The sequence below is a fragment of the Ictidomys tridecemlineatus genome, chromosome 11 (genome assembly GCF_052094955.1).
Source record: "Ictidomys tridecemlineatus isolate mIctTri1 chromosome 11, mIctTri1.hap1, whole genome shotgun sequence".
NCBI classification, from domain to species: domain Eukaryota; kingdom Metazoa; phylum Chordata; class Mammalia; order Rodentia; family Sciuridae; genus Ictidomys; species Ictidomys tridecemlineatus.
Window position 1 is genome coordinate 127372976 of NC_135487.1, and position 27976 is coordinate 127400951.

General features: G+C 58.4%; 3 protein-coding genes and 2 long non-coding RNA genes across 15 annotated transcripts in view; 2 read left to right on the forward strand and 3 right to left on the reverse strand.

Annotated features, from left to right (window-relative positions):
* On the reverse strand, positions 1-5125 carry Efna4 (ephrin A4). Of its 2 annotated transcripts, none has more exons than XM_040287658.2 (5): positions 4257-5125; positions 3753-3919; positions 1246-1541; positions 831-899; positions 1-273 (listed from the first exon to the last, which is right to left on the reverse strand). In XM_040287658.2, the coding sequence occupies exons 2-5, from the start codon at positions 3863-3865 to the stop codon at positions 137-139; spliced, it is 615 nt and encodes a 204-aa protein (XP_040143592.1). In that variant the 5' UTR covers positions 3866-3919; positions 4257-5125; the 3' UTR covers positions 1-136. The 2 variants fall into 2 exon arrangements, with proteins under 2 accessions (XP_040143592.1, XP_040143593.1); XM_040287659.2 differs by lacking the exon at positions 4257-5125 and adding an exon at positions 4023-4250.
* LOC144368485 (uncharacterized) overlaps positions 3796-27976 on the forward strand; it is a 27821-nt gene continuing 3640 nt past the window's right edge. The window contains exon 1 of the long non-coding RNA XR_013428249.1: positions 3796-3932. This is a non-coding gene — a long non-coding RNA (uncharacterized LOC144368485). The remainder of the gene's footprint in view (positions 3933-27976) is intronic.
* On the reverse strand, positions 5162-16586 carry Adam15 (ADAM metallopeptidase domain 15). Of its 10 annotated transcripts, none has more exons than XM_078027441.1 (24): positions 16448-16586; positions 15184-15290; positions 14492-14568; positions 13596-13674; positions 13364-13440; positions 13088-13280; positions 12050-12115; positions 11903-11971; positions 11658-11827; positions 11226-11310; positions 10605-10753; positions 10346-10520; positions 9999-10091; positions 9380-9684; positions 9097-9292; positions 8769-8846; positions 7785-7857; positions 7503-7641; positions 7068-7137; positions 6416-6487; positions 6261-6329; positions 5936-6007; positions 5562-5686; positions 5162-5475 (listed from the first exon to the last, which is right to left on the reverse strand). In XM_078027441.1, the coding sequence occupies exons 1-24, from the start codon at positions 16524-16526 to the stop codon at positions 5433-5435; spliced, it is 2661 nt and encodes an 886-aa protein (XP_077883567.1). In that variant the 5' UTR covers positions 16527-16586; the 3' UTR covers positions 5162-5432. The 10 variants fall into 10 exon arrangements, with proteins under 10 accessions (XP_077883567.1, XP_077883566.1, XP_077883569.1 ...); XM_078027440.1 differs by having other exon boundaries at positions 6416-6490; XM_078027443.1 differs by lacking the exon at positions 6261-6329.
* Positions 16632-20921, forward strand: LOC144368486 (uncharacterized). The gene is made up of 2 exons (XR_013428250.1): positions 16632-16865; positions 17601-20921. It is a non-coding gene; the product is annotated as an uncharacterized LOC144368486 (long non-coding RNA).
* Dcst1 (DC-STAMP domain containing 1) lies at positions 16961-27551 on the reverse strand. Its single transcript, XM_040287653.2, has 13 exons — positions 27257-27551; positions 26848-26987; positions 25833-26031; positions 25593-25736; positions 24806-24927; positions 24286-24443; positions 22228-22327; positions 22025-22120; positions 21768-21894; positions 21188-21304; positions 20065-20207; positions 19824-19937; positions 16961-17272 (listed from the first exon to the last, which is right to left on the reverse strand). The coding sequence occupies exons 1-13, from the start codon at positions 27534-27536 to the stop codon at positions 17021-17023; spliced, it is 1992 nt and encodes a 663-aa protein (XP_040143587.2). The 5' UTR covers positions 27537-27551; the 3' UTR covers positions 16961-17020.

Consider the following 27976-nt stretch of genomic DNA (forward strand, 5'->3'; position numbering starts at 1 on the left):
GCTCCCACAGGGGTCACCTCAGACCCTCTGACTTTCTCCATCAATGCTCCATTGTGTCTGTCTGGCTTGGCATCCCCAGTGCAGGTGGCAGGGACCCGCCCCCAAGGGCCTTGGTAGGGCTCTGGCTCCACGGGGCTCACAGAACTCGAAGGAGACGGAGGATGGGGAGCAGCAACAGCAGCAAGAGACAGAGGGGGCTGGGAGCATGTCCCCCTCGCCACCCTGACGTGCCACTCTCTCCAGGGCTCCCAACTGGATGGGCTGGCTCCGACTCTGTAAGGAGGGGGGATGGCACTGATGGGCCGGCCCACTTGTTCAGCAGCCTCTCTTCTGGCCTTTCCATTACCTGTTCACTAGAGTCTTCCAAACCAGTTGCTGCCCCCCAATGAGCCACTCACCACCTCATCCTTCCTAATCCCAACATCCAAGTGTCCCCCAAATAAGACAACCAGTAGTCTCTCCACCTTCCAAGTCTCCTCCACTAAAGACAGCCGGTCCAGCCTCGGCCTTGCCTAGCAGATCCCATTCCCGCAGCCCAGCTTAAAGAGGGGTACAGCAGGGCTGGGCTGTGGCTCAGTGGTAGACCACTTGTCCCACATGCATGAGGCCCTCGATCCTCAGCACCACATAAATAAATAAAATAAAGGTATTATGCCCACCTACGACTAAAAAAAAAAGGGGGTACAGCAGAAGCTCCCACAGTACTAAACATGGGAGAAAAGTCCCAACTTGAAGCTGGACCTGGATCCCTGAGAGCCTGATGCTCCTAGATTCTCCCCCCTCCTTCCCTCCTCGCCGGAAGGTTGCTCCCCACCCCCACACCCACTTACTGCCCTCCTTGCAGCACACAGACACCTGCAGCCTCAAGCACTGGCCAGGACTCTCGGGAGTTGGCACGGCTGGGGGGAAATTGGAGGAAAGGAGTTAGCACGGGGAACCGCCCTTCCTATGCCCTAGGCTGCTGTCGACCCTCCAGCCTCCCTCTCTCCTGCCCCAGGAAACCTTTCACTTCCATTGGTGCCAAACTCAGGTGGCAGCCCCACCCATGCCATTTTGCATTTCCCTAGCACCCTGTTCTTTCCTGGCTCCTCTAATAAGTCTCTCCTCTTTGCTACAGACGCACTCTATCCCCCTGCTCAGTCCTGGGCAGCAGGACTTCCTCCCCCTGGGCCGCAGCAGAGGCGGGGAGCCCAGGCCTCTCCCCAGCTTTCCCAATAGGTGCGCGGCGTGCCCCTGGTCACTCACAGATGTAGTAGTAAGTCTCTCCAGGCTGGAACTCGAAGCCCAAGGAGAAGGGTGTGAAGCGCTGAATCTTCTCTGAGAACCGAACGGGGCCAAAGGGAGCAAAGGGCAGCGAGCACTTCCAGCGCTGGAAGGCGTTCGGCCCCTCTGCACGGCAGGCCTTGTAGCCGGGCCAGTCCACCATGTACAAAGCAAAGGTCTCGGGCCCCTCCGGGGGCCCTGGGCTCTCATAGTGTGGGCAGAAGATGTCTAGGTAATCGTTGAGACCCAGCTCCACCACAGCGTCTCCTCGAAGCAGCCTGTGGGCACAGGGTGGCATGGGCTGAGGGGTGACGGCACAGCACAACTTGGGGCGTGAAGGTCGGGGTGTACCTCCTCGAAGGTCCCTTCCAGCCTCTCTCCCACCCACTGGAGATGGAGGAGCATGGGGAGGCCTGAGTGCCCCAGAGTGGTAAATCTCGCCGAAGAGCGCAAGGGACAGCTGGGCTCATCACAGTTCAGAGAGGTCAAGAGCTCTCAGCGCCCACAGCACACGGCTTCCTTCTGTGGGGGGAGCCAGCCACTAGCCTACCTTTCAGGGAGGAGCTGCCAACCCCCTCTCTAGCCCTGATGCCCTTCCCGCAGCCTGGCACCATGTCTTGCTTGGTAAGTGTTAGGTGGACGGAGTCTATGAGGATGCTGGGGTGGGGGCGGGGTGCTGGGCACACAGCGCAGGTACAGGCAGGGCTGAAGGCGGGCAATATGAGGACCCTGAGTCCCTTTAGACCCCAGCCCAATTGTAAAGGAATGTCGTGATAAGAAGAGTGAGGGAGAAGGTATTAGGTGCCTCGATTTTCTTTTTTGACCGGAACAAGGAAGTGCCAGGCATGTAGAGAAGCCCCCTCCACAAACTACCCCATTTTCAGCCTTCTCCAGACCCCCTTCCTCACCTCTTAGGAGCTAGCTGCCTGAGGGAGCTAATAGAGGTGGGAAGGCTGGACAGGCCACCCTCCAACAGAACCAAATTCTGAATGCACCATGGCCCTGACCCCTACACACACAGTGAAACTTGATTTATGAAAGGCCTCCAAGAGTCGCTCAACGGGTGGTCCAAAGACCACCTGCCTTAAGAGGTCCAATTGGAAAGGAAGATTCCTGCCAGGAGCAGTGACCCAGGCTTGTAATCCCATTGACTCAGGAGGCCGAGGCAGGAGGATCACAAGTGGGGCCAATTTAGCAAGACCCTGTCTCAAAATAAAAATTTTACAAAAGGGCTGACACTCAGTGGTAGAGTACCCCTGGATTCACTCTCCAGGTCAGTGATAGGGGACATTCCTAAGCTCAACCTACTAGAACGTAAGTTGAGCAAGGACAAGGTTTTCGCATGCTTTGTTCTGTCCCATCCCCAGTGCCTGGCAAAGTGCCTTGCACAAGGACGGCTCAGCGAATATTTGAGGATTGCACAAATGAGCCTGAAAGCTCAGGGGTGGGGGCTAGAACATAAAATCCTAACAGGTCCTCAAGTGGTTCCCAGGTCCTGTTCTGGAACAGACATAGAGGAATTCATTCTGAGGACAATGGCCTTTATCACTTGTTACTAGAATTGCAGTGACTTTAACCCTGCCCTCTCTTGGACCTGAGCACTCCCACAGCACAGGGTCTTCGTTTATTCATTGAGCTAATCCCCAGCAACCTAGCACAGGTCCAGGCACACAGTATGCGCTTATGAAATGTTAGTGAATAAATAAACAGCCACAGATTGTCTGAAGTAGAAAATCAGAAAGGAAGACAGATGGGGAAGGCAGAGAAGCAGGGAGAATTGGGGAGGATGGAAACAGCAAAAAATATCAAGGTTCAAAGAAAGACAGCTCAGGAGAGAGAAAGAAATAATCGTTTGTATCTGTACAGCTTGCACCATTTTTCACATGCATGACCTCAGTTAGCCGGCCTGACTTCCCAGGGTACTAGGTATTATTAGCCCATTTTGCAGGTGACATAACTGAGGTTGGGGAGGTCAAACAACCTGCCCAAAGGTGATTAAGCTAGTAGGGCAGGGTCGAGACAGGACAGAAACAGGACAGATAAATGATCCAGATGGAAGGAGAGATACTGAATGAGATCAGGAGCCAGAGAAAGCCAGAGGGGAGGCCCAGAGAGCCTGAGAGTAACCCATGCTCTTGCATAAAAGTAAAGCCCCCCTCCCTCATTCTCGGTCCACCGCAGCTCAGGCAGGCCAGAGGCTGGGGATCACGAGAGAAGCGAGGGGGGCGGGGCCCGGAATACAGGCCGAGGACCCCCAGCTCCACGCTCCCAGGCTCCACTGACCTCGGCCAGGGTTGGGGTCCTGCGCCCGCCCCCCAACACGTGCGGGAGGGGGGAGACCCAGGGCGCGCCTTGCCCCTCCCCCACCCCTCCCCCGCCGGCTCAAACAAAGGAGCCCCGGCGCGCCGCAAAAGAGCGAGTGGCGGGCGCGCGCATGGCCCGGGAGCGCGCGGGCCCGACTCGGCTTTCGCCTGGTTCGGCCCGGCTACCTGGGGTTACTGGAGTTCCAGTAGATGGGGTGGCGGAGGCTGGAGGCCCCCCGCAGAGGGGAGCCGAGGAGCGCGGCCCAGAGGACAGTCCGCAGCAGGGGCAGCAGCCGCATCGCCCCCAGGGTCCGGTCTGGTCGGGTCCGGCGGGTCCCGGCCCGCTTCGCAGTCTGAGCGAGAAAGGTACAAAGTGGAGAGGGGGGGTTGTGGAAAGGGGGGGTGGTGCGGAGACTCCCGGGCCACGCCCCCGGGTAACTTTCCACCAATGAAAACCTGTCTCCGCCTCTGCGCTCGGAGCCAACTTTGTTTAACCCTTTGTGCACCGCGTCGCGCGCCAGGTTAGCCAAAGGTTCTACCGAGGCCGCGCCGCACTGCCACCGGGCGAGAAGGAGGTGGCACTTAAAAACTCCACTAAGAATGATGAAGGGGAAGTCTTGTCTTTCTTGTCTCGTTTTGAGGTAGAAAGCCTTATTAGAAACTTGGGAGACTGGGCGCGGTGGCCGGCACCTGTAGTCCTAGCTCCTGCAGAGGAGGCTCGCTGGAGCCCTGGGGTTTGAGGCAGCCTGGGCAGTTTAGCAAGACCCGGTCTAAAGAGAGAAGGAAGGAAGGAAGGAAGTTTGGGAGATTTTAAACGAGCGAGCATACACCCTTCACCCAGATGGGGAAAGTGAGGCACAGCAGGGATCCACCAAGTCTGTCCAGCCACCTTCATGTTCAGCCACCCCCCTTTCTCAGCACATCTAGGGCCACTGAGACGAGAAGGGACAAAGAGCCTTCTCTGGGACACACCTGTCCCCACAGAGCCTTAGGGGGTGTGCTAGATGCCCACTTTGGGGTTGGCGCCTGTCCCTTTCCGTCCCACACCCTCGTTCTGGGCAGGGGGCCCACGCGGCCCCATCCCGAGGACGAAGTGATGAAGTGGTTGCGGCCGGTACAAAGCACCTTTGTTCCCGAGCCCTCAGGTGGGGGCGGGGGAGGGGCGGGAGGCAGGTGCGCGGCCTTGGGATCGTGGGAGCCGCCGCCCGCTCCGCCCCGGCTCCGGGCGCTGAGAATACCAGTTAGAGTCACTTTTCCCAGCCACTGGTGGAGGGTGGGGACGTGGTCCCACAGCTTGGCTGGCTTGTAGATCGACAGCCGTCTCCGGGGACCGGGCAGCATGGGATGCGAGGACTGGGAGACTAGGGGTGGCAACGGGCGAACAGCTCCCCGTGGTACAGGATCACGCTGAGAGTCACCCCAGACTGGGCAGAAACAAGTCGGGAGCCTCCGCGGGACACAGGCTGGTAGACCGCGGCTGGGACTCCCGCCCGCCCAGCAAGCCCTGGTCTGAGGAGGCAGCGTCTCCTGGCGGCCAGACCTGGAAACGCAGGAGGGGCGACCCGGCTTCCCAGAAGGAACCCTGAGACACGCGGTCAAGATCTCTCTTTATTGCAGCAGAACAGAGACAGGCTGGGTGCACCTCCCGCAGCCCCATCCAGCCCCAGTCCCCCACTAGCCCCCGGCTGCCGCTATACCGGCGAGTCATCAGGGTGCTGCTTCACAGCGCCGACGGTCTGGGTTCCCTAAGGCTGGGCATGACAGTGTCCACGCTCGGGCTTCTCCAGTCATTGTGGGGGACCCCAAAGGGGTTCCGCTTCTTTAAGTCCTAAATCCGAGTTGGAGGCAGCGGGACCTCAGGAGAGGTCAGAGGTAGAGCGAGGATGCTGCTGGAGGCGGTGGTGCTGGCCTGGAATCCGGGAGAAAAAAAGGTTGCCCCCTTTCCCAGATCATTCACCTTGTCCACCCATCCTCAGCAACCCCCTCCTCACTTACCTGGAGGGGACCACTGAAGGCATGATTCCAGGCCCTGGGCCAGGCAAGTCACCCGAAGGGCGCCTGCCCTGGGGGTCCGCAGGCAGTGGCTTCCTGGGGGGTGGGGGCTTGGTAGGCCTCTGAGACTGAGAGAGGGAAGGCATGAGCTGGCTTGGTGCGCGTCGTGTTGCCCACCCCCATCGCACTGGTGCTGGGGAGCACCAGCTTGGGGGCAGCACCAGAAATCACCCTTGTCTCCAAACAAACCTGTCACCATTAAAGGAGCCACGGGGACATGTGCCCTCAGGCACAGAGGGGGGCATCTCGCCACGGCCACCAGCACCACAGCCCTAGGTGGGGGAAGAGGCTGTGCCCTTCTCTCCCCCCACTGTTACCTTCGGGCGCCTCACCACTGGGTCAGCGGGCAGAGGGCGCGTGGGGGGATTGGGTCGGTCAGCCAGCTCAGCCTGGACAGAGAGAGGGCAGTGGCTAAGTACAGCCAGGGGCAGTGGGCATGCACAAGTTCCCCAGAGGAGTTCAGAAAAACATGCAAAGGCAGCCGCGGGCAGGGGAGAATGGGGCATGCAGAGGGCTTGGGTGCATGCCAGCAGATACATGCTTCAGCCTGAGCAAGGTGTGAGTCAGCCACGGAATCCCTGACTGACTGCAGTCCCGCCACTCACCACCAGATGGTGGTAGAAACCAAGGCAGGAGGCTCACCCTTTGCGGCTTCTGGGGCTCAGCCTGGGAAGGCCGAGTGACACCTTGGTCACCTAACGGAGAGCACCACTGGCAGGGAGCAGGGATGAGCACTGCAGTTGGGGACCAAGCCTCCCACCTGTTCTGGGCCAGGGCGGGGCCCGGCCCAGATTTACCTGGAGTGTCTTGGGCACAGGGTCAGGCGGCAGCGGCCTGGAGGGGGGGGCCGGAAAGCCGAGAGCACTAACCTGCTGAGAGGCCAGAGGAGTGACAGGCACAGAGTGGGGAGGAGGGGCGGAAAGACAGATGAGGGCAGAGAGGGTTAGTGTCCAGGCAGGGGCAGCCAGGGCCCCAGGGGCACGGGAGCTGGCATGCAGTTACTCAGCTGCATGCAGAGGGGTGAAGTGGGCATGCAGGTCACCTCCACACACAGGTTCCTGTCGTCAGAGCCAGAGGGCTCAGACCAGAGGCACTCACCAGCCCTTCTACACAGGTGACTGGGGCTTGTCAGCTCCTGGCACACTGAAGGCCCTTCAGGGCACCATCCCCCTTGTGCCCTACACCGGTCACTGTGAGGGGCTTCAACAGATTCACCTCCCAAAGCCATCAGCTAGGTGACGGCGCTCCCCACTCCAGGCTTACGCGGCTCTCGGCTGGCAGCCAGGGTGAGGGCAGAGGGGAAGGCCGGCCTGACTCTTGACTCTGGGCAACGCTAGCCTTTCCCTGGGTCTAGACCCTTCGAAGCTCTGTCTCCCGACCATCAGCCACTTTGCCCAAACTGGACGCCAGGCAAGGCCGGCCCCTCTTCCTGGGGCATCCAGGACTCACCTTAGTGCCTGGCAACACCTGGGCCCTCTGGGGGGGTCCTGGCCGTTCAGGGGGACTGGATTGGGCTGCCCTGAGCATGAGGAAAGGCAGAGGGGTGAGGACCCCATCTCAGACCCTGCTGGCCACCCATCAGCCACCCCTGGGGGAGGTTAGCCCTGAGTAGCCCTTTTGGAGAGCAGCTTTGTGTGGGGGAGAAGCTGGCCAGCCTGAGGGAGGGACCCCTGACCCCGCCCTGGAGCCCTGGGAGAAATGGTCCCAGCACCCCAGCTGTCCCACGGGGGGTCCACCTGAGAGGCCAAGAGTCATAGGGTGCATGTAAGGAAGGTGGTGATCAGCAAGTTCAGGGACTGGGGCTCAGAAGCAGTGGCAGGTAGGGCAGGCTTCAGAAATCTCCCCAGCTGAAGGACGTGGTTAGCAGGGAAGCGAGGCTTGTACCTGTATTGGCAGCTGGATCCCTTGAGCTGGCAAAGTCGCTGGCGCAGGCGGGCACGGTGCCAGTAACTGGCACCAAGTAGCACTAGGACCAGCAACAGCAGGAGGCTGAGGAGCAGCCCCGTGGTCAGGGAGCTGGTTGCTGTGGGGGGAGGCGGGGTTTAGATGTAGGAGGGAGCAGGGCCAAGGAGTGGAGAGAAGAGGTCAGAGAAGGCAAAGGGCCAGGCAGAGGGCACTGGAAGGGACGAGCCCCTCTGCCCTCCCACTTGCTCTCTCCCAAGCTACCTCGGAGCTGTGTGGTGCAGTCCGGGGGTGCCCAGCCCTCCTCGCAGTGGCAGTGCCTGTTGCTGTCACAGACCTAGAAGGACAGGGTGAGCGATGACGGGCTCTGCGTTCTGGGACCATTTCCCTCCTTCAGTTTTTCAGACTTTCCCACTGGAAGGTGTGCTGGGGATGATGGGAAGAGAGAGCCAGCGCCCAGGAGAGGGAATCTTTATCCATGGCAGAGGAAATGGGGTCAAATGAACACTGTGGGGCATGTTCAGTATGCTAGGCACCGTGCTGGAGGCTTGCATACCCGTCACGCCGGGTAACAGTGCCCAGGAATTGTGCATGATTACTATGCCTACTGATTTATTTATCTGGTACTGGGGAATGAACTCAGGGGCACTCAACTACTGAGCCACATCCCCAGCCCTTGTTTGTATTTGATTTAGAGACAGGGTCTCACTGAGCTGCTTAGCACCTCGCCGTTGCTGAGGTTGGCTTTGAACTTGCGATCCTCCTGTCTCAGTCTCCCAAGCCTCTGGGATTATAGGCATGTGCCACCACGCCTGGCTTATTATGCCTAGTTGATGAATAGGAAATTGAGCTCAGAGAGGTCAATAACCTGCCCCAGTCACAAAGCTAGAAAGTGGCAGAGCAAAGATTGGAACCTAGTAAATCATTCCTGTCCCTCGTTTTTTAGAGAGTATGTGTGTATGTGTGTGTGTGTGTGTGTGTGTGTGTGTGTGTGTGTGTGTGTGTGTTGGTCCTGGGGATCAAACCCAGGGCTGCTCTACCATTAGCTACATGCCAGTCCTTTTCTTTTTTATTTTGAGACAAGGTTTCACTAAGTTGCTGAGGCTATCCTCAAACTAGCGATTCTCCTGACTCAGCCTCCCAGGTTGCTGGCTACAGCTGTGTGCCACTGTGCCCAGCGTAGATGTCTGTTTCCAGAGCCCTCATTCTCCCCCCTGGAGGCTCCCTTCTCCCCTTTAGCCAGCCTACCCCATGTCCATGGCATCTGCTTCGACACTCTTGTGCTCCTAGGAGATCCACAGGCTGGCATCGGTGGTCTAGACACACCTGCCCCAGAGGTGGAGAAGAGCAAAGATCACACTTCTCACAAAGCTTGACGAGGCCCGGGCCCAGCCAGGCTGAGGCCAACACCTTCTTTTACAAATGGAGAAACTGAGGCTCGGCAGGAAGACAAGACTTGCTCAACCCACAGTAAGAATGTGGTTTCTGTGCAGTCGGTGCCTTTTACACTGGTGGACAGTGAAGCCCAGACACTGCTTGTCCCTTCTGACCGATCTTGCCCACCCAGGCTGCTCACCAGGCCAGGGCCACAGGCGGTGCCCGGCAGAGTCAGGAGGGGTTGGGCCACGTCGTTGCCCAGGTCCAGGTGTACCCAGCTGCAGTTCAGTTGAGTCCCGTTGGCCTCCAGCGTCTCCCAGTGCAGCTCTTGGGCTAAGCCCAGGAGAGGCTGCGTCCTGCCCCCCTGGCACTGAAGCTGCCCACAAACGGCGTCTCTGAGGGTGGGAGAAAGGCAAGCCAGGTCAGGGAGTGGGGCGAAGGCACCCACAAACCCAGAGCAGGGGCCAGGTTTCCCCACTTACTGAGGGGTGCAGGGTATGTAGCTGCCATTGGCGCTTCGGCCACAGCTCCCATAAACGTTGCCCCGAGTATTGGCTGTTTGGAGGCAAAGTGGCGCAGCGGGCTGGGCCCCAGGTCCCCAGAGTGACTGGCACTGCTGGGCATAGGAGGCACAGCGCCCGTGGACACACACAGCCTGGCCACCAGCACAGGGCTCGCCGTCCCCCAGGCTGATGTCCGGGGGGCACTGGGAGCTGTCTCCTGGGCAGAACTCGGGCAAGTCACAGTCTCCTCTGCTAGGACGGCACTGCGAGCCGGCGGGGCGCAGCTGTGGAGGGCGGGTGAGCATCAGTGCAACTGGACAAATCCAGCCAGGCCTGGGGATCAGAAGGACCCTTTTACCTGCCCCCTGCAGGTGAGCTCTGGGTAGCCAGTCTACACCTGGCAGTTCTTTTATTTTTTAGTACTGGAGATTTCACCCAGAGGTGCTTTACCACCGAGCCACATCCCCAGCCCTTTTTATGTCTTATTTGGAAACGGGGCCTCTCTAAGTTGCAGAGGCTGACTTTGAACTCGTGATCCTCCTGCCTGAGCCTCCCGAGTGGCTGGGATTGTAGGCATGTGCCACTGTGTCCGGCTTACCTGGCAGTTCTGACAACAGAGTCCGTCAGAGGCACACTGTGCCCCTGGCCTCAGCTGGCAGGTGAAGTAATCACAACAGGGATCTGTGCAGTCCTGGGCGAGGGTACAGAGGGACCAAGCATCACAGCAGGCTGAGCCTGAGAGCCTACCCCCACCATCTCCCAGACAGCACACCCAGCAGCCTGCCCTAACCACCAGCAGGAGAGCTACCCGCGACCCAAGGCCTGATCCTGCAGACAGGGAAGTCCCTTCAGAACCACAGAGGAACTCAGAAGGCAGGGAGAGGGCTAAGGAGCCAGGGCGAGGGCGCAGAAGTGAGTGGGCAAGGCTTTGGGTGAGGGGCTCACATCCGGGAAGCCACAGTCACACTGCTCGCCAGGGTCCACAAACATATTTCCGCAGAAGGGGGCCATAGGGGGCAGGCTGGGCAGCCGTTCAAAGAGGCAGCTGCCCATCCCCTGCAGGAGGGCTTTCTCCAGGGCCTGCCGGCTGCAGTTGCTGAAGTTCAGGCCTGGCAGGAAGCTGGGGAGGGGCAAGGAAGGTTGGGGCGGAGGACCCTCCCGGCCTCCCCCTCCCCCTCCCCCTCCGCATCCTGTGGCCACTCACTCGGTGGAGGCCTCCATGATGCAGCTCTTTGCTGGGGCTGGACCTGGACAGGGGCAGCTGCTCCCAGGTGAATCGTGGCCCAGGCCCAGGCTGTGGCCCAACTCATGGGCTATGGAGGAGGCGACTCCCAGGATGCTTATGGAGTGGTCCTGCCAGTGGGAAGGGGGCACCCCAGGTCCAGCCCTAGCCTGGCTCCCACACAGTGCCCAGCCCGCCCTGACTGCTCCGTCCTCGCTGCATGGGCCTCTTGGGCACTCAGTGGGCATGGTCCCCCTGTCCCCCTCCTTAATTCTTCTGAAGTTCAGGCATGGGTGACCGGAAACTGGGGTTCAGCTCTGCCCCCCTGGAGGTCACCTCTGTTCTTTGGGGCCCAACAATCCCTTGGCCTTCCCCCTAGAAATGGGAAGACCTCATAGGTGTGGGCTGTGCCTTGAAGTACTGGCCACAGGTGAGGGGCTGCTTTCCTGACAAGCAGAGGCTTCATCCTCCATGACTTTGAGGTTGGCCAACTTTGTAAGGGGGTCTCAGTGAATAATGGTTCATTATTATTTCAGTGAAAAATGGTTTCGTATTTGGGAAAAACTAAATTGGGAAAGCAGAAGAGACTTGTAAATAACTCACCATGTTCACACCTCCTGAGAAGTCGGGAGAACAGATGGAGTTCTGAATGGCCATGCCCACCATGGGCCCAGAGAAAGAAATATCACTGTGGAAGCAAGAGGTCAAGGGTCAGAGGCGATGCCAGGCACAGTGGTGCACGCCTGCAATCCCAACGGCTCAGGAGGCTGAGACGGGAGGGTCGCGAGTTCAAAGCCAGCCTCAGCAACAGCAAGGCATTAAGCAACTCAGTGAGACCCTGTCTCTAAATAAAATACAAAATAGGGCTGGGATGTGGCTCCGTGGTCGAGTGCCCCTGAGTTCAATCCCCGGTACCCACCCCCCACCAAAAAAATAATCAGAGACAGAAACCATGGGGGTCAGAGCTGCAGGACCTGAGGTGTCAAGCTAAAGGGTGTGACTTTGGCCAGGTACACACTGAGCATGGGGGCTTACGTCACTAGCTGGGCACTGTCATGGGGCAGTCGAGGCAGCAAGTCTGTCCGGCGCCAGTGGAGGAAGTTTTCCAGAGTGACAGCTGGGTTTGGGCTCATCTCTATGAGGTCGCGCTGGCTCCAGGCCTCCAGGCCCACCAGTACCACCCGGACGTTCAGGGGCCGGAAGAACTGGAGAAGAACTGAGGCTCAGAGGAGGTGTGCCACCGTCGGGGGCTGGGCGCTCCTGGCCAGCCCCGGACTCACCATGTCCAGCAGGAGGGCCACGTCCAGTGTGCGGTTCAGCAGGCGCTGGAAGTCGGGATACCTCCTGACCTGTGGCCACGAGAAATTACCGTGAAAGACGGCAGGTGGCCGGAGGGCAGGGCAGACCGCAGAGGCCGGCAGGCTCACCTCTGAATGGTCGGCCACAATCACCAGCTCGACAATCTTGGTCTCTGTTACCACGTCCCGCTTGTGCTGTGGACAGAAAGGAGGGTGCCTCGGGTCAATCTACCGGTAGCCCCAGGGCCAACCAAGCTGTGCCCACTCCCATCTTGTGGTTCCACTGAAGGGGGCAAAGAACCCCGCAGAGCCACGGAGGACAGAGACTTGCCTAAAGTAGACCAAGAAGTCGATTAGGAAGATGGGAGTACAGCCCTGCTTTTGTAGCTCTAAACTCGGTGTTTTTTTTCAAAAAGACATTATTAAAAAACAAATATTAGCCAGATGCAGTAGCATATGCCTGTAATCCCAGCTACTCAGGAGGCTGAGGCAGGAGGATTGTAAGTTCAAGGCCAGCCTCAGCAACTTAGCAAGGCCCTAAGCAATTTAGGGAGACCCTGTATCTAAATAAAAGCCAAAAAGGATTGGGGATGTGGCTCAGTGGTAAAGTGTCTCTGGGCTCAATCCCCAGTACCACATAAATACATACATGCTGGCACTATAAATGCTATAAATACCGACTGTGTGGTAATACCATTTGCCAAGCATGGTGCTAAGCTATACATATATATGGAGATGGATGATAGACAGATTCATTTAATCTTCACAACAACTCTATAAAGCAAACATGTCAGGACCTGTTTTATGTTTTACTGCTGTCTGGTGGGTAACTGTGTATTTTCTATACCCAAGTGAGAGCTCTCTATAAATGGAATCGTAACGAGTGGGAAGTTTGAGTTGAACACCTGCTTCTGGATCCTGGTGAGACCATTTCTTAGTGGTGAGGCCTTGGGCAATCACCTAACCCCTCTGAACCAGTTTCCTCCTTTACAGTAGAGCTCTTGCGACCTCCTAAAGTTGCTGGGAAGAGTAAGTGAAGCACTGTTCACAAAGTGCCTGGCATGTGGAAAGGGCTCCATCAGTAGAGCTGCCTGGAACAGAACTCTGGGAGGCTGGGGTCAGCCCTGAAGATACCCGAAGCCCAAGCCCTCTGCCATTCCTCCTTACCCGGCGAATATGGCGTTGTCCCAGGGGCTGCCCTGGTGGAGCCTGAGTGGGCACAGGGGCATTCCGGCTCAGGGCACAGACGTGGCCTGGCAAGCGAAGGTCTTGGATCCGGGAGATAATGGGAGGACCCTGAATGTCCCCAGGCCCCAGCTCCAAGACATAACTTCTCTCTGGGGACAGGAGCACCAAGCCCCTAAGAAATGAAACAGAAGTGAGAGAAACTTTGAGCTCCAGGCCTGGTGTCCTCTTTCCTGTCAGGGACTCCAGCCACGGTACCTGAGGCCGGAGCAGGCGCACATGGAGACCCAGGAGCTGGTATGGCCTTGTACTCTGCCCTGATAGCAGCAGTTCTCCTGCAGCAGAGACACATCGGTGCCACTCTCAGGGAGGACAGCACGGAACACAGAGGTCTTGACTTATTAACCAAGATGTCCAGGCTGCCACCCTCCAGTGCTTCCCCCTCTTCCTCATCCAGGCCAGAAACAGGGCACAGGAGGACCTGACTCACCAGAGTGTGTCCCTCACTGACTACCCGAGTGCCATCGGGCTGATACCATGCCAGGGTTGGGCGACCTGGGACTAAATCCCTGTGGAGTGAAGAAAAATGATGGCAGTGTCCAAGGTGACTCACAGGATGGTACAGTGACAAGCGGAGGCCTAAGGCAGTAGAGTGGGGACTGGAGGGCCAGGCAGTCCCCCTTCCCTGAGGGAGCAGAGTATAGGGGCTGGCCCCCTGATTCTCTCAGGGTATCTGGGTTCCTCTCTAGTTTGTTTGTTTTGGTACCAGGGATCAAACCCAGGACACTTAACCCCTGAGCCACATCCCCAGAACTTTTTGATATTTTTATTTAGAGACAGGGTCTTACTGAGTTGCTTAGGGCCTCGATAAGTTGCTGAGGCTGGTTTTGAACTTGCAATCCTCCTGCCACTGCCTCCCGAACTGCTAGGATTATAGTCGTGTACCACTGTTGTCAGTCCCAATCTAGTTTTTGACACATACTAGCTGCATGATCTTAGGCAAGTTGTTGTTGTTGTTGTTGTTGTTGTTATTATTAGGTACCAGGGATTGAACTCAGGGACTCTTAACCACTGAGTCCTTTTTTATATTTTATTTAGAGATAGGGTTACACTGAGTTGCTTAGCGCCCTGCTAAGTTGCTGAGGCTCACTTTGAACTCGTGATCCTCCTGCTTCAGCTTCCTGAGCCGCTGGGATTATAGGCTTGTGCCACCATGCCCGGCTTAGGCAAGTTATTTAACCTCTCTGTGCTTTGACTTCCTCATGTGTAAAATGAGGACAATACAGGGTGGTTTTGAGGACCCACGTGTGCAGACACTTAGTGTCTGGCACATGGTAAATGCTGCACAAGTAGTTCCGTGTGATTATTATCATCCTGCCGGTTTACCTGTTCTGCAGCAGCTCCAGGATGTAACTGTCACCGTCCAGCTCCACTTTGATCTTCATGGACTTAGACAGACCAGTCTGTGGGTACCAGAAAACATGTCGTCGTCTTAGCCCTTCCCAAGACGCCTACCATCTCTAGCCAGAAAACCTCAAGCCCTCAGGAGAGCCCCAATGATTAGGTCACTGGTGGGGGGATCCCAAGGGAGGGGCCAGGAAGCCCTGCCTGGCCTGGGGCATTGTTCTGGGGGGTTGCGTGGGGAGGTCAAGGAAGGTATCTAAGCCGCCCCTTCTCGGCTTCCTGCCCAGAGAGGAAGCATCACAGAGGACCCAGCACAGGCCTCAGCCCTTCCTCTGACTCAGCTTTAGAATGGAGGGGAGGGGGGGTGAAGCCCTTACCCTTTCCAAATCCCCCCACTGAGAAAACTGACAACATGAGACAAAATAAGCAAGTTTGGCTTCAGAAATTCCCTCAGGAGACGGTTGCATTGGGTGGAGCTGAGGCAGACAGATGTGCATAGAGGGAAAAAGGAGATAAGTGAAGCCAGGTGTTGGGGTGTGGTGGGGGAGGGAGTGGGACCTGCAGTGGACCTGCTACAATGAGGTCACTTACTGGCTCCCCAGCCAAGCTTTGGTCCTGAGACACCTGATGATGCTGGGGTCGGATGGGGTGTATGTTTGTTAGAGGATGCTCACCTGAAACACCTCTGCTAGGCCAATAGGGGCCTTGTCCTGAAGGATCTGGGGCTCCCAGGGCCCACTCGGGGCCCTCTCTGGTCTGGCCTGCTGTTCCTCCATGAAACCTGCAGGGTTTCCCAGGAGAGGGCTGAGGGAGTCCTTACCCAGACCCACCAGCTCCCAGCACACCAAGGCCCTCTGCGTCCGAAGGGCTGTCGCACTGCACAGCGGAACTTAGAGGAAAATAGTGGGGGGGAGGGCACCTCCTCTCCAGATGAGCGCTTGCCACCCACCAACCCATACACCAGTCCCAGAGAAAGAAGTTCAGCCTGTCCAGCCTGTGGCCCCTCCTTGTCCCCCTCTGGCCAATCCCTGGTTCTCCCAGGGACCCTCCCCTGTTCCCACTTCTTCCCCTACCCCCGCCACACACCACTGCCGTCCAGAACGCCCTCTTTGGACTAGGCGAAGCCTTGTGGCAGGATGCCCACTCGCCCTCCCCTTCCTTCACATGGGCAATGTCGGGAACGCCCATTTCTGGGTGAGCAGTGCAAACACCCTCGCCTCCCTGAACACCCCTCATGTCCAGTCTGACACACCCGCTCCCCACAGCCTCCGCTTCCTCCCGCAGCATCCCCCCTCCCAATGGCCCTCTGTCCTCCGGACACTCCACCCCCGCCTGCCCTCTCGGCCCCCGGCCCAAGACAGCAGTGGGAAGTGAAAGTTCCAAGGAGGAGTTGGTGTCCAGCCTCTTTCCTGGCCAGTGCTCCCCTCTCCTGGCTCCTCCCGGCCCCTCCCGCTCAGACTGGCTTCTGGTGGCCACAGCACCAGGGTGACGGGTGCCTGAAGCCCAGGCCTGGGATGAGGGACTGGTAAGGATCCTCTTTACTAAACCCCACGCACCGTGCCCACTCGTCAGCCCGGCACTGGGTGGAACTGTCAGCTAGGCCCCAGAAGAGCGACGACGTCAGTCCTGGGGAGGAGCGACCCTTTTCCATGATCCCCAGGGGGGCACTGGGACGGCCCCTCGGTGCCTGCATCTGAGTCTGAAAGTGTTCGCCGGGACATCGGGACATCGCCAAGGACGACCGGGCGGGGGACCCCAGCATCACTCCTCCTCTCTGCCCTCCATCGCCAAGTCACGGGGCCCTAGGCCCGGGACAGCCAACCAGGCAGGCCGCTCTCGGGCTGGTCTTTGCGCCTGACCCTAGCACTCGGAAGCCTCCAGATTCCCCTGAACCTCTTCCCCGACCGCCCCCCGACCTATTCCTGGTGGAGGACTCACCTATATTTGGGAGCGGCCAGGAAGGCAGAGGGCTGCCGGCGCCCAGGAGCCCCAGGGCCCAGAGCAGCGCCAGCCGCATGGCAGCGGCGCCCCGGGCCCGGCGAGGGCAGCAGGTGCGGGACCGCGCGCGGAGGGACCGCGGCGGCCGGGTCTGCTCGCTGCGCCCACACGAGCCGCACGGCCACCAGGCCCCGCCTCGCCCCCTCCCTCCGGGCCGCGAGCCAGGCTCCGCCCGAGGCCCCGCCCTCCGCGAGGCCCCGCCCCCGTCTCGCGGGGTCCCACTGAAGCCCGGCCCCGCCCCCGGCGACGGCTCCGCCCCCGGCGCTCAGCTGAGCCTGTGCCGGGAGCCGGGTCTGGTGCGCGCTGCCCTCCCGCGCTCGGGCTGGCGCCCGGCGCCCCCTTAGGAGCTTCGCCTCAGGTCCGTGGCCCGGCCCCGTGGGGGTCAAGAGGGTAGCTCTCCCGACTGCCCGCTAGGCAGCGTCCCCGATCCCAGACCCCAGCGAAGCGCGGGCGGCAGGAGCCAGCAAACGTTTTATTAAACGGGGAGGTGGGCGGAAGCCAGAGGTACGCCCCTCACTCGGCGTACTTCAGGTCGTCGTTGCTGTCGCTGTAAGCAGAGGAGGAGAGCTCCTCGCGGGGTGTGCAGACCGGGCACAGCTTCTTCATGTCCTTCCAGCACGACTGGCAGTACACGGCTTCGCATTCTGGCGTCGGGCACACGTAGGACTCGGGTGTCTCGGGCGCCTGGCACACTACGCATCGCCGGCGCAGCCAGCGGCGTAGGAGCGGGCAGCGGTGGTGCAGGGTGTCCACCAGGTGGTGGCGCTGTTAGGAGGTGGCGGTGGTCAGTGCCAGTCGGGAAGTGAGAGGAAGGAAAAAGGGATGGCCAGGGGCTCTGGACAGGCCTGTCTGAGGTCCCGAGGACTAACGGTGCCCACGTGTTGGAGGGGACTGGGTTGGGCAAAGAAGGCCCTATGGCAGTAGGTCCCGACTTCAGGATGGAGCTCGGGCAGGCTGTGGTCTCCAGGGCCACCGTAGGGATATGTCAGAACAACTGTCATTTGCATTTGTGAATCATCTCATTTTGTTCCCTCGGTGAGGCTGAGAAGTGGGTAGGACAGACAGACTGACTATTATTATCCCCACTTTACAGGTGAGAAAGGTGACTCTCTGGAAAGATGAAGTGACTCTTCTAAAGGCATGAGGACAGTAAATCAAACCTGGCCCCATCCAGGTCCCCTGATTCCAAAGGACAAGCTTTGTTATCTTTAGGTTCCCCACCCCCACACACCCTTTCCCCCCACAATTGCAGGGTTTCCTCTACAGGCCATTTTCTCAGGTACCTCTTTGCCTCTCTGCCTGCCAGACTACAGGAGTTCTCCTGGGTTTGGCCTTCAGAGGCTTCCATAATCTGTCCCTCTGTAGCCTCTGTCCTACCTCCCTGAAGACTGCCTCTTCTGTCCGCCTTCTCCTTAGCCCAGCCCATGGCACTGGGCACTCCCTTGAGGTCTGGGTCTTTGCATGTCCCTTACAGTATGTGTGTGTGTGTGTGTGTGTGTGTGTGTGTGTGTGTGTTGCTGGGGATGGAACCCAGAGCCTGTGCAGGCTACACAAGTGCTTCACCACTTTCCAGTTTCCTTCAGGACAAGGTCATGGAATCCCAGGACAGTCATTTTTCCATCAGACATTCATTTGGTCTCTATTGTGTGTCACGGGGGACAGGGAGGTTTAGGCACTGGAGGAAAAGGCTTATGAGCTTTCTCATCTCTGTGAACTTTGTGAGGGTTGACTAAACCACTGTGGCTGCCATTCATTGTTCTGTTTATAATGCTGGGCCCTGCGCTGAAAGGCTGGAGTAAATTAACTCAATTCAAAAAGCAACTTTATAGGCTGGGGGGATGGCTCAGAGACAGAGGATGCCTCTTGTGAGACCCCTTCCATTCCCAGCATGCTACACACACACACACACACACACAAACCATGTATGGCAGATATTGTTATCACCATCATTTCTGTTTCAGGTGAGAAAATTGATGCTTGGAGAGTTGTTCATTTGCCCAGAGGTAGGCAATGACAGCAAACACTCATCCAGAACCATGTCATGTAACCCTTACAACAGCCAGATGAAAGCCAGGCGTGGTGGTGCACACCTGTATTTAGGAGGCTGAGGCAGGAGGATCATGAGTTGAAAGTCAGCCTCAGCAACTTAGTGAGGCCCTAAGCAACTAAACGGAATATAAAAAGGGCTGGGGATGTGGCTCCATGGTTAAACACTCTGGGTTCAATCCCTGGTACCAAAAAAATAAAACCAGATGGAGTCGTTAACCACATTTCACTGAAGGGAAAAACCAAGGCACAGCAGTTAAACAAGGTGCCCCAGATCACACAGTGGTGATACTAGTACTGGGAAGAGCTAGGGCTCAAATCCAGACCTTTTGGTATCTGCCGGCCACTCTGATCTCTAGTGAGAGGGCTTCCCCGTTCTTCAGAGCAAGAAAATGAGGCCTAATGAGGACCTTGGCCAAGGTCATACAACTTTTTCCCTGGGCACTAGGGATTGAACCAGGAATTCTTTACCTCTGAGCCAAGTCCCGGCCCATTTTGGTTTTTGACAGGTTCTCACTAAGTTGCTGGGGGTCTTGCTGAGTTTGTCAAGACAGGTCTCAAACTTGTGATCCTCGGGCCTCAGCCTCCTGGAGTGCTGGGTTGACAGCACGCACCCCCGTGCCCAGCTTAGGGCTCCTTAACAAGGACACGTCCACTAGAACCTGGTCCTCCAGACTCCAGACTCGGCGCTGTGCCCATACACCACACGAGCCTGTCGCAGGCCTTCCTGACCCCCCCTTCCCCTCCCCTGAACGACACTGAACTAGTTGAAGTCCCCTCAGCAGAACCAGTGCTGTGCCTTGGTCCCCTCTTTCTGATGAATCCCTCTTGCTTTCCTTGTGCCTGGCTGCATCAGGTCTTTGCTTTTCAGTGCTGGGGACTGAACCTGGGTGCTCTACCACTAAGCCTCATCCCCGGCCCTTTTATATTTTTGTCTGTTTAATTTTGAGTCAAGGCCTTGCTGAATGGCCCGGGCTGCCCTCAGTCGTAGAATCCTGCCTCAGCGTCCTGAGTAACTGGGATTAGGGGTGTACACCACTGCACCCAGATTCTGATCCGCTCTCTTCCTGCTTCCAGATGGCCCACGGACCATCTCACACTGGGCTAGTCCTGGGTCTGGGGATGGACACTGCTCTAGCATGAATCGTGACCCTCAGTTCCTGTAGGCCTAGGGCCTCTGGTGGGAGCTTAGTGGACTGGAGGGGGATGGCCCTTGTCCCACAGTCCTCGGTGCCAGGCACAGCCGCGGGGCGCACAGGGTTGGACTTACTGGGCCCCTCTGCTGTTGAGCTCGCCTTATGATGAGAGCCCTCCTCAGTTTGGTGAAAGCCGCTCTCTTCCTCAATAGATCATTGTAGAGGAACAGGACCCGCTTCTTCTCTCGCTAGGGGAGGGAGAGGAGTTCAACGACGGTAGCAGTGTGGAGGGGGGAAATGGCGTTGTAGGGAGCTGTGTGCGTGTGTGCGTGCACGTGTGCGTGTGGGCCTGGAAAGGTCTGGGGAGGGTCATACCTTGGGGAAGTAGAAGGCTGCAATGACCCTCCGGAGCCGGTAGCCGAAAGCCTGGGCTAGGCAGAGACACACCAGCAGGACAATGGGCAGTGAGGCCCTCCAGTAGGCCCTGGCGTCCATGCACACGGGCTGGGGCAGGCAGGCTAGGAAGGGGGGAGGCCTGTCAGCAGGTCAGGGCCTGGTTGACTCCCTAGCCCTGTGGGAGGCGCAGGGCAGGACTGGATTCCCCTGCCCAATGTGGAAGCTACTAGACCATCGGGCTGTTTGCTTGACGTGATACCCCTCCTGAAAATCCACATCACGGCAGAAACTTCTGTTGGACAGCACCGCTGTAGAGGGCTGGGTCCTGTGGCCCCAAGACACTAGACCCCAGACTGGACTTTTCTGACCAAGCTGTCCTTGAGGATGTGCCGATTCCTCCAGCTCAAGCATGCCAGCCCCATCTCTCCACCCCAGGCCCAGTCAGTCCCTCAACTCTCTTTTTTTGGTGCTGAGGATGGAACCCAGGGCCTTGTGCATGCAAGGCAGGCTCTCTACCATCTGAGCTCCGTCCCCAGCCCAGTCCCTCAGCTCTTTACCTTGGATCTTTTGACCCAGTAACAGTGTCCACTTTATGCTGAATACAGCCCTTGCTGCTCTGCCACTGCAACCTATTTTTAAAATGGACATTTCTTTCTCCTCCTCTCTCCCTGCCCCTCCCTAATCCCTCCCCTCCCTAATCTCAGGGGAAACAGGATTACCTTTGTTCCCCATCCTTGGCAGAGTTATCTGTCCCCAGTACACACCCACCATAGGAACGAAGTCATCCAGACTTTGGGGAGGGTAACAGAAGATCTCAGAAATAACTATCTCCCAAATTAGCCAGTGAGTTACCCTCCGTGGAGAACACGTGGAATGTAGACTTGGAGTCACCTCTTTAAAAAGCTCCCTCTTCCTGCTGATGGGCAGAATCACAGCTTTTGGGACAGGAGTCCCCTGTGTTTCTCATTTGCTAGCAAAGCAAACCTTCTTTTTCCTTTTTCTCAAAATCATGTCCTCATCATTGCTATGGGGCACAGGAACCCAGCTTTCAGCAACGTTCCCCCCCCCCATTCGTCTGATCCAGACTTCCGGCATCACTCACGCAGGTTGTTTGATTCCACAACTGTGTCTGAGGAGGTGTTCAGGGCCCCAATGGTTTTCCGAAGAAGCCGGGCAAGCATGGAGTCTCCCCCTACCTTCACCTCCAGTTTATGACTGCCTGAGGCCAGATGAGGGGGTCAGGAAAGAGTGGGGTTAAGTGGGTAGAGAGGTGGGCAGGCGGGGACTGGAGGTGAGGGAGGAGTCCATACTAGAAGTTTCCTTTGGTGGAACCCAGGAGTGCCCTCCCACTGAGCCACCGTCCTTAGCCCTTTTTATTTGAAGTTGCCCAGCCTGGGCTCTAACTTGGGAGCCTCCTGCATCAGCCTCCTGAGTCTCTGGGATTGCAGGCATGCTCGGCCTTGCCTGGTTTAGGACTTCAGGGAATCCTAACTCCTTCCTATTGTAAGTGTACGGGGTTGGCTGAGGCCCATGGTGACAGCGGTCAGTTGGCAGGGCTGACATTTGACCTTGGGAGGACAAGGAGCCACAGGAAGCAGAGCAAAAGAAGCAGGAGGAGGTGAGTGGGTGGGTGGGAGTTCCCCAGGGACTCTGCAGAGCCTGGGTGGGGGTGGCAGGCTCACTGCGGAAGGAGTACTGCTGGAAGGAGTGCTGGCGGATGGTGTCAAAGACCGAGTAGAGCGCCCAGTCCAGCCCGCACAGCAGCAGCAGCAGCAGCGCAATGGGCAGCGTGCCCAGGAGCTCCTTCCCCTGCGCAAGGAGCCCAGGGTAGGGCTGGGCCACCACCTTCCCTGGTAGGGAGCACCCTCGGGTGCCCTTTGCTCCCCACCCTCAACACCCTGTGGCTGCGCCCCCAGTCCTGCGCCCTCGCTGTCCTCACCAGGTTCTTCATTTCTTGGGCCTGGATGGTGGGCTTGAAGGGGAAGACCACAGTTTTCTCCTCCGCCTTGCGGAGGGGCAGCAGAGTCTGTTTACCCTGGAAAAGAGCCGACAGAGGAACCCCGGGGCCTTTGCCCTCTCCCCTCCGCCCTCCTGGAGCTGAAGCCCACGGGGACACACGGCAAGGCAGGGCTTAGTGCGCACCAGCTTCCTCCTGCGCTCGTCGATCTGGCAGAAGTAGGTGCTGATGTAGATGTTGTCAAAGCGAATGTCCCCGTTATAGCTGTCCATGTAGGAGAAGCACCTGTCGACGGGTGGCTCGGGATGTGCCATGCTCCAGGGTTCCTCACCACCCGACCAGACACTGAGCCGCCCACCAACCAGGGTTCCCTGAGCACCCGCAGGTTCTGGGCTCTGTGCTAAGTGCTGGTCATGACGAGGGAAGAGGCTCTGGCCCTGCCTTCCAGCTGTCCACCCTCGTGACTGCTGAGCCACAGGGGCTTGAGGAGGGGAGGGGTGGCTTGGACAGAGGTGGGTGTGCACGTGTGAGGTCGGGGCTGCGGGCATCTGGCAGGACGAATATCATGCGAGGCACAGAGACACTCCTCCAGGTGGCGGGAATCGCACACCGTGACTCCCGCGTTCTCTCCCCAAGTCCCTGCCTCTCGGTTTTGCCCACAGCACGTCTCCTACCTCAAGCAAAACTCATCCAAAGCTACCACTTTCCTTTTCCCTGGCTCATTCATGCACTCTCGCCCTTGCCTGGCTCCCCCCGAGTTCCACCGTGGTGTGGGCTTGGGGGCATGTGTAGCCATCCTTTATGTGTCTCCCCCAATCCCACACAATGCTTCAGTTCCCTAAGGGAAAAATGTTAGTTGTTGGGAATGTATTCTCAACTGTGAAAGTCCATTGAATAAACTCGGTGAAGTGTGAAACATAAATTCCAACGCGGTTGGTCCTGGGACCCTGTAAATGTCCCATCTTTGCCTGTTAGAAATACTATGAACGCAAAGGCAGAGTAGGAGCGCCCCCTGGTGGAGAGACCTACTGTTACCCTGCTGGGGCTTCCTGTCCCTTTGGTGCATGACCTCACCCAGGTAGAAAGCCTGGAAATGGCTTTTGACTCTGTGCCTCCTTCCTTCCCTCCCCAAGCTAGCTCTGAGAACTGCTGTGCACTTGTCCTTCCTCCTTCCATCGCAGGCCAACTTCCTGCCCTGCCAACTCCACCCCCAGGCCGGCTCCCTCACTTCTCACTCAGGCTGGCTTCCCGGCTCCCAGGCTGCCATCTTGCAACCACCCCCAGATCAGGGCCCTCCTGCAGGGCTTTCCACATTTGTCCCAGTCCTCCACCCCCGTCTCTGCCCTCTACACCCTGCAGATAACCAAGAGCCTGTTCAAGACCTCACCCTTCCTTTCCTTGACCGTGGCCCCTCACATGCTGCCTTTTGGAACCCAGTTTTGGCCCTTCCAGAGGCACCTCCTCAGGTCTCACACCTGTCCCAATAGCCAGTTCCTGGTCTGGCCCTCAGAGCCATCTCGGCCTTCCGGGCTTTCACCACAGAACTAGGCCAGGAGTATCTGGAGGGCAGGAACATGGCTCATTCACCTTTGTCCTCCCCCAGGCCCTGGGTGCACACGGAACCATTCACTTTTCCGTCCCTTGAGCCTCGTGAACGGGGACAGAGGGCAAGGGCCCCCATGGCTGCCCTTGCCCAGCCTCTGCCCATCTCAGGCATTTGGGGGTGGAGACCGGAAATAGAGGGTCCAGAAGTCGGCAGGGAAACCGGAGCAGAGAGAGGCCCAGGGCAGCCCCGCTGGACGCCAGGCTGGGTGGGGTGGAGGACTTTGTTCTAGACGGAGGGACCGTGGCCGCCAACGCAGCAGGCAGGAGAGAATGAAAGCAAAATTGGACGATAAAAATGGCACAAAGTCAGAGCCAAGGGAATATGAAGGGCAAGAGAAAAATCAAAAGTCAGAGCTAAATGTTAAAGAAAAAAGTCAGTATTGGGATAAAGGCTGGAAGGAGGTAGATAAATGAAGGCCGTTGCCCTTTTAAGATGGTGGGAACCTGGGTAACGCTTCCTCCTGCAAAAATGCCACCCATCCTTTGACTTTCTGTAAACAACAACCCGGGATCATACAAAAGGCAAAACCAGAGGCAAATGGCACTGGGGCTCGGAGCCGGGAATGGGCTCTGTCCTTCCCCCTAGACAGCCTCCCTCAGCATGGGGCTCCCGCCCGGCGGAGGAAGGGGCGGCTCACGAGTGGAGGACCAGCAGGAAGGCGCAGGACATCAGCACGTGCAGCAGCCCCAGGGCCCACTCCAGCCGGGCTTCTTGCCGTTGCACGTAGTCCCGCACCTCCGTGCTCACGTGCTGCCAGCTCAGGTTGACGCCCAGCACCGCGGCCTGCCTCTCCTCCTGCGGGGACACGTGCAGAGCAGCCTCCTGCAGCCCGGCCACGCCAGCCTCTTCCATGCATGCCCAGGAGCCTTGAGGACCTTCAGGACTTGTCCCTTTATCTGCTCACCTTGCTCTATGACAGTCTTGCTCCTCTGCACCTGTATTAGCCCACACCGTCTCTACCTGGCTGACCATTTCCAAGCCAGGTCCATGCCCACCACGGTCTCCGCGTGATGGCCCCACACATGCCATCGTCCCTCCCTCCTGTTCCCCTCTCACCCCAGGCACCTCTTCCGTGGGCCTCTCTGTCTTTCCTCTCTAACGCTGACCCCCTTCTCCCTGTTTGTCCCCACACATCCACCCACATCCCCGTCTCCTACCTTGATGTCAATATTGGCTGAAAATTCCTCATCCAGACCATGAATGGATTGGTTGAGGGAGTCGTAGGTCTGCCCAAAGTTGCCTTCCACTGGGATGCGACTGCGACACCAAACCTCCATCACTGACGGACGGTGGGACCAGGTCAGTGTCTCCTCTTGAGCCCTGCAGGCCTGGGCCTGGCTGGCCTGCCCACCCTCCTGTGAGCCGCTTCAGCCTGATTTTTAGATTTTTCCGTCTCTCTGTCCGTGACGATCTACCACACTGATTTCCTCCTCCCCACCTTTGGATTTTTCCTTCCGGAAACAAGGTCTGATTCCCCCACTGCCATTTTCACCTGTTCCTAACCTTGCCAGATACTGATGAGGATTCCCCTCCGTACCAGCTCTGTTACCTGCTCCAGGTGCATTATATCCTTACGTCCTCAAAAACCCCTAAAAAAGCCAGGTGGCGCACACCTGTAATCCCAGCAGCCTGAGAGGCTGAGGCAGGAGGATGGCAAATTCAAAGTCAGCCTCGGCAACTGAGCCCGAAGCAGCTCAGAGAGACTCTGTCTCTAAATAAAATACGGTAAAGGGCTGGGGATGTGGCTCAGGGGTTAAGCACCTGGGACAAAAACAGTGAGCACTCTGAGGCGGATCCTTCAGATGAAGAGGCAGAGCGGGGTTTGGCTGTAAGTCACTGGGGTCACAGAGCTGGGTGGGTCCCTCTCCGCATGACTGCTTTCCTGCCTCACCCCTACGGAGGTCCCCTAGGACTCGGCTTCCCACCCTGCTCTCACGTGCTGACCCTTGGCGATGTCACAGAAGAACTTGAACTTCATGGGCAGGCACAGCAAGTGGTTGAAGAGCGGGACCGAGATTCGCCGCATGCACTCCTTATGCTTTTGGTCAAACCAGCGGCGGCAGCTGAGTATGGCCCGGTTCACCACATCTGCAGGAAGGGGTGGCGGTGTCTGAGGTCCCCACGCCCTGACCTGGCCCTCAGCGCTGTGGCTGCCCCTCCCTGTGCTCCCCGGGGCCCCCTCACAGGAGCAGCGCAGCTTGGTCTTGAGCTCGTACATCTTCTGGGTGGAGAGGTGGAGTCTGGAGCGGGGGGCCCCGCGGGCCTGGACACCTTGAGCTGCGTCCTCAGGAACGAAGCCAGCCTCACTGTTCACCTGGGCATCCAGGTCCTCAAAGGAGGTGGAAATGTTCTTCATCTCTGCTCTCAACGATGCTCTGCTGCTCTGGGGTTGGAGGGAGGAGAGCAGGAGGCGTGGGGTCCGGTCCTTCTGCTCCCCAGCCTTCCCTCACCGGGTCATGCTCCCGCCTTCAGGGAGCTCGCCCACGGCTCGGCCTCTCCTCCCAGCGGCCCACGGCTCACGGCGCCGGGAGGCCTCCCCTCTCCCCAGCTGCCCACTGACCTCCCAGGCCTCCGGTCCCTCTCAGGCTTCTCGTTCCACATCCTTACGGGCCCTTGGGCTTCACCCCTCAGCACCGACCTCTCGGATCATCATGCCACCTGAATCCCCACCTCCCCAGTCCCTGGGGTCCCGTCTCCCCGACATCCCATCTCTTCAGCACTTCAAAGCCCGCTCTTCCAAGGCCAAGCGCCATTCCCAACATTCTGGCTCATCCACTCGGAGCTCGGCCCACTCAGGTATTTGGAAAGATACGTGGGGCCTGTCCTAACCAGGGGCAGGGGTTTCCTGGAACTCAGTGCCCCAGGACGGGGCATGAGGCTGGGGCTGAACCCGGGTGCTTGTCACTGAGCTACGTCCCCAGCCCTTTCACTTTTTTAAAAATTTTGAGACAGGGTCTCGCTAAGCTGCCCAGGTAGAGCTCAGGCTTGTGTTCCTCCTGCCTCAGCCTCCTGAGTTTCTGGGATGACAGGGGGGTGTCATGGCACTCAGCAGGTCTGGGCATGTTCTGCAGTGTTTGGGGACAGTTCTGAAAAAAAATAAAAAAACACAACAAACAAAACCCCAGAAACTAGGCGTATCCCCACTAGGAAACTGCAAACCCAGGCCACAGGGAAAGGGACCCCCAGGCCTCGTCCTGACCAGCAGGTCCTTGAACACTGCTCGCAGGGGGGCGGTGGAGACGCGCCAGGCGGCGCGGGCGTTCTTGATCTGGTGCTCCACGGTGCAGCCCAGAGATGCTATCACTTCGTGGAGGTTGTGCTGCAGATTGGCCACCGGCCCTGGAGGAAGAGGCCCCCGTCGGTCACTTCCCTGTGGGGCCGGCACTTTCTCAAACGCATCCCCAGCTCCTCTGCCAGGAGCAGCCCCTCCTAGCACTGCGCCGTGACGGGCCCAGAAGCCTGGACTCTTTCTCCTGGTAAACTAGGGAGGTGGGGGGCGGGGGGTGAGGGGCACCCTGTGAGCTGCCACAGCTCAGATGTCACCAGGCCCGGTCCCCATCGGACGTTCCCCCCAGTGTCACTCACTGGGGCTCAGCAACACCCCTCACCTGCGTAGATGGCAGCCAAGGCGTATCCTAGGATGAACAGCCTGCCCTCTTTGCCCAGCATCTTGGGCACCAGCAGGAGGCTGGCACAGCGGATGTGAGGGGACGTCCCCCAGCCGATGGCTCCCAAGCCTGTCAGGAGAGCCCAGGGGATGCTGAGGCAGGGGAGGAAGCCGCCTCGCCCGCCACGTTTACCAGAGCCCCCACCTGTCCCCACTCCCTGCTGGACCGTCCCCACTGGCTCGGGTGGCCCTTCTGGGCCACTCGTCCATTCAACAGCCATTTACAGAGAGCCCGTCTCCGGAGGGGCAGGGAGAGGGGGCTAGAGACAGAAGCGTCATGGTCGCTGACGGGCGCGCGTGTGTATGGGCATGCCTGTGCGTGCCAGGGAGGGCGACACTGGAGTCACACTTACTCTAAGTGACGAAAGAGCAGAGAAGACAAGGGGAAAATTCTGGAAAAGGCCCTCGTGCTCAGTGATGGAGAGAGGGCAGCTCTCCCCTTCTCGTCACCTACAGCACTCGGTCTCTGCCCTGCGGGAGCCCTCCTGCCCGGGCCCTGCCCGTCCTGGTGGGCTTCAGCAGTGTCCCCTGCGTCTCACCGTGGCCTCGGGGAGACAGTGAGCTGCCGAAGCTCATGACCCAGGGAGCAGACCTCACGTCAACAAGTGACTCCCAGGCTCTGAGCCAGGAGCCGAGGAGGGCGGGGTGGACAAAGGAGGGG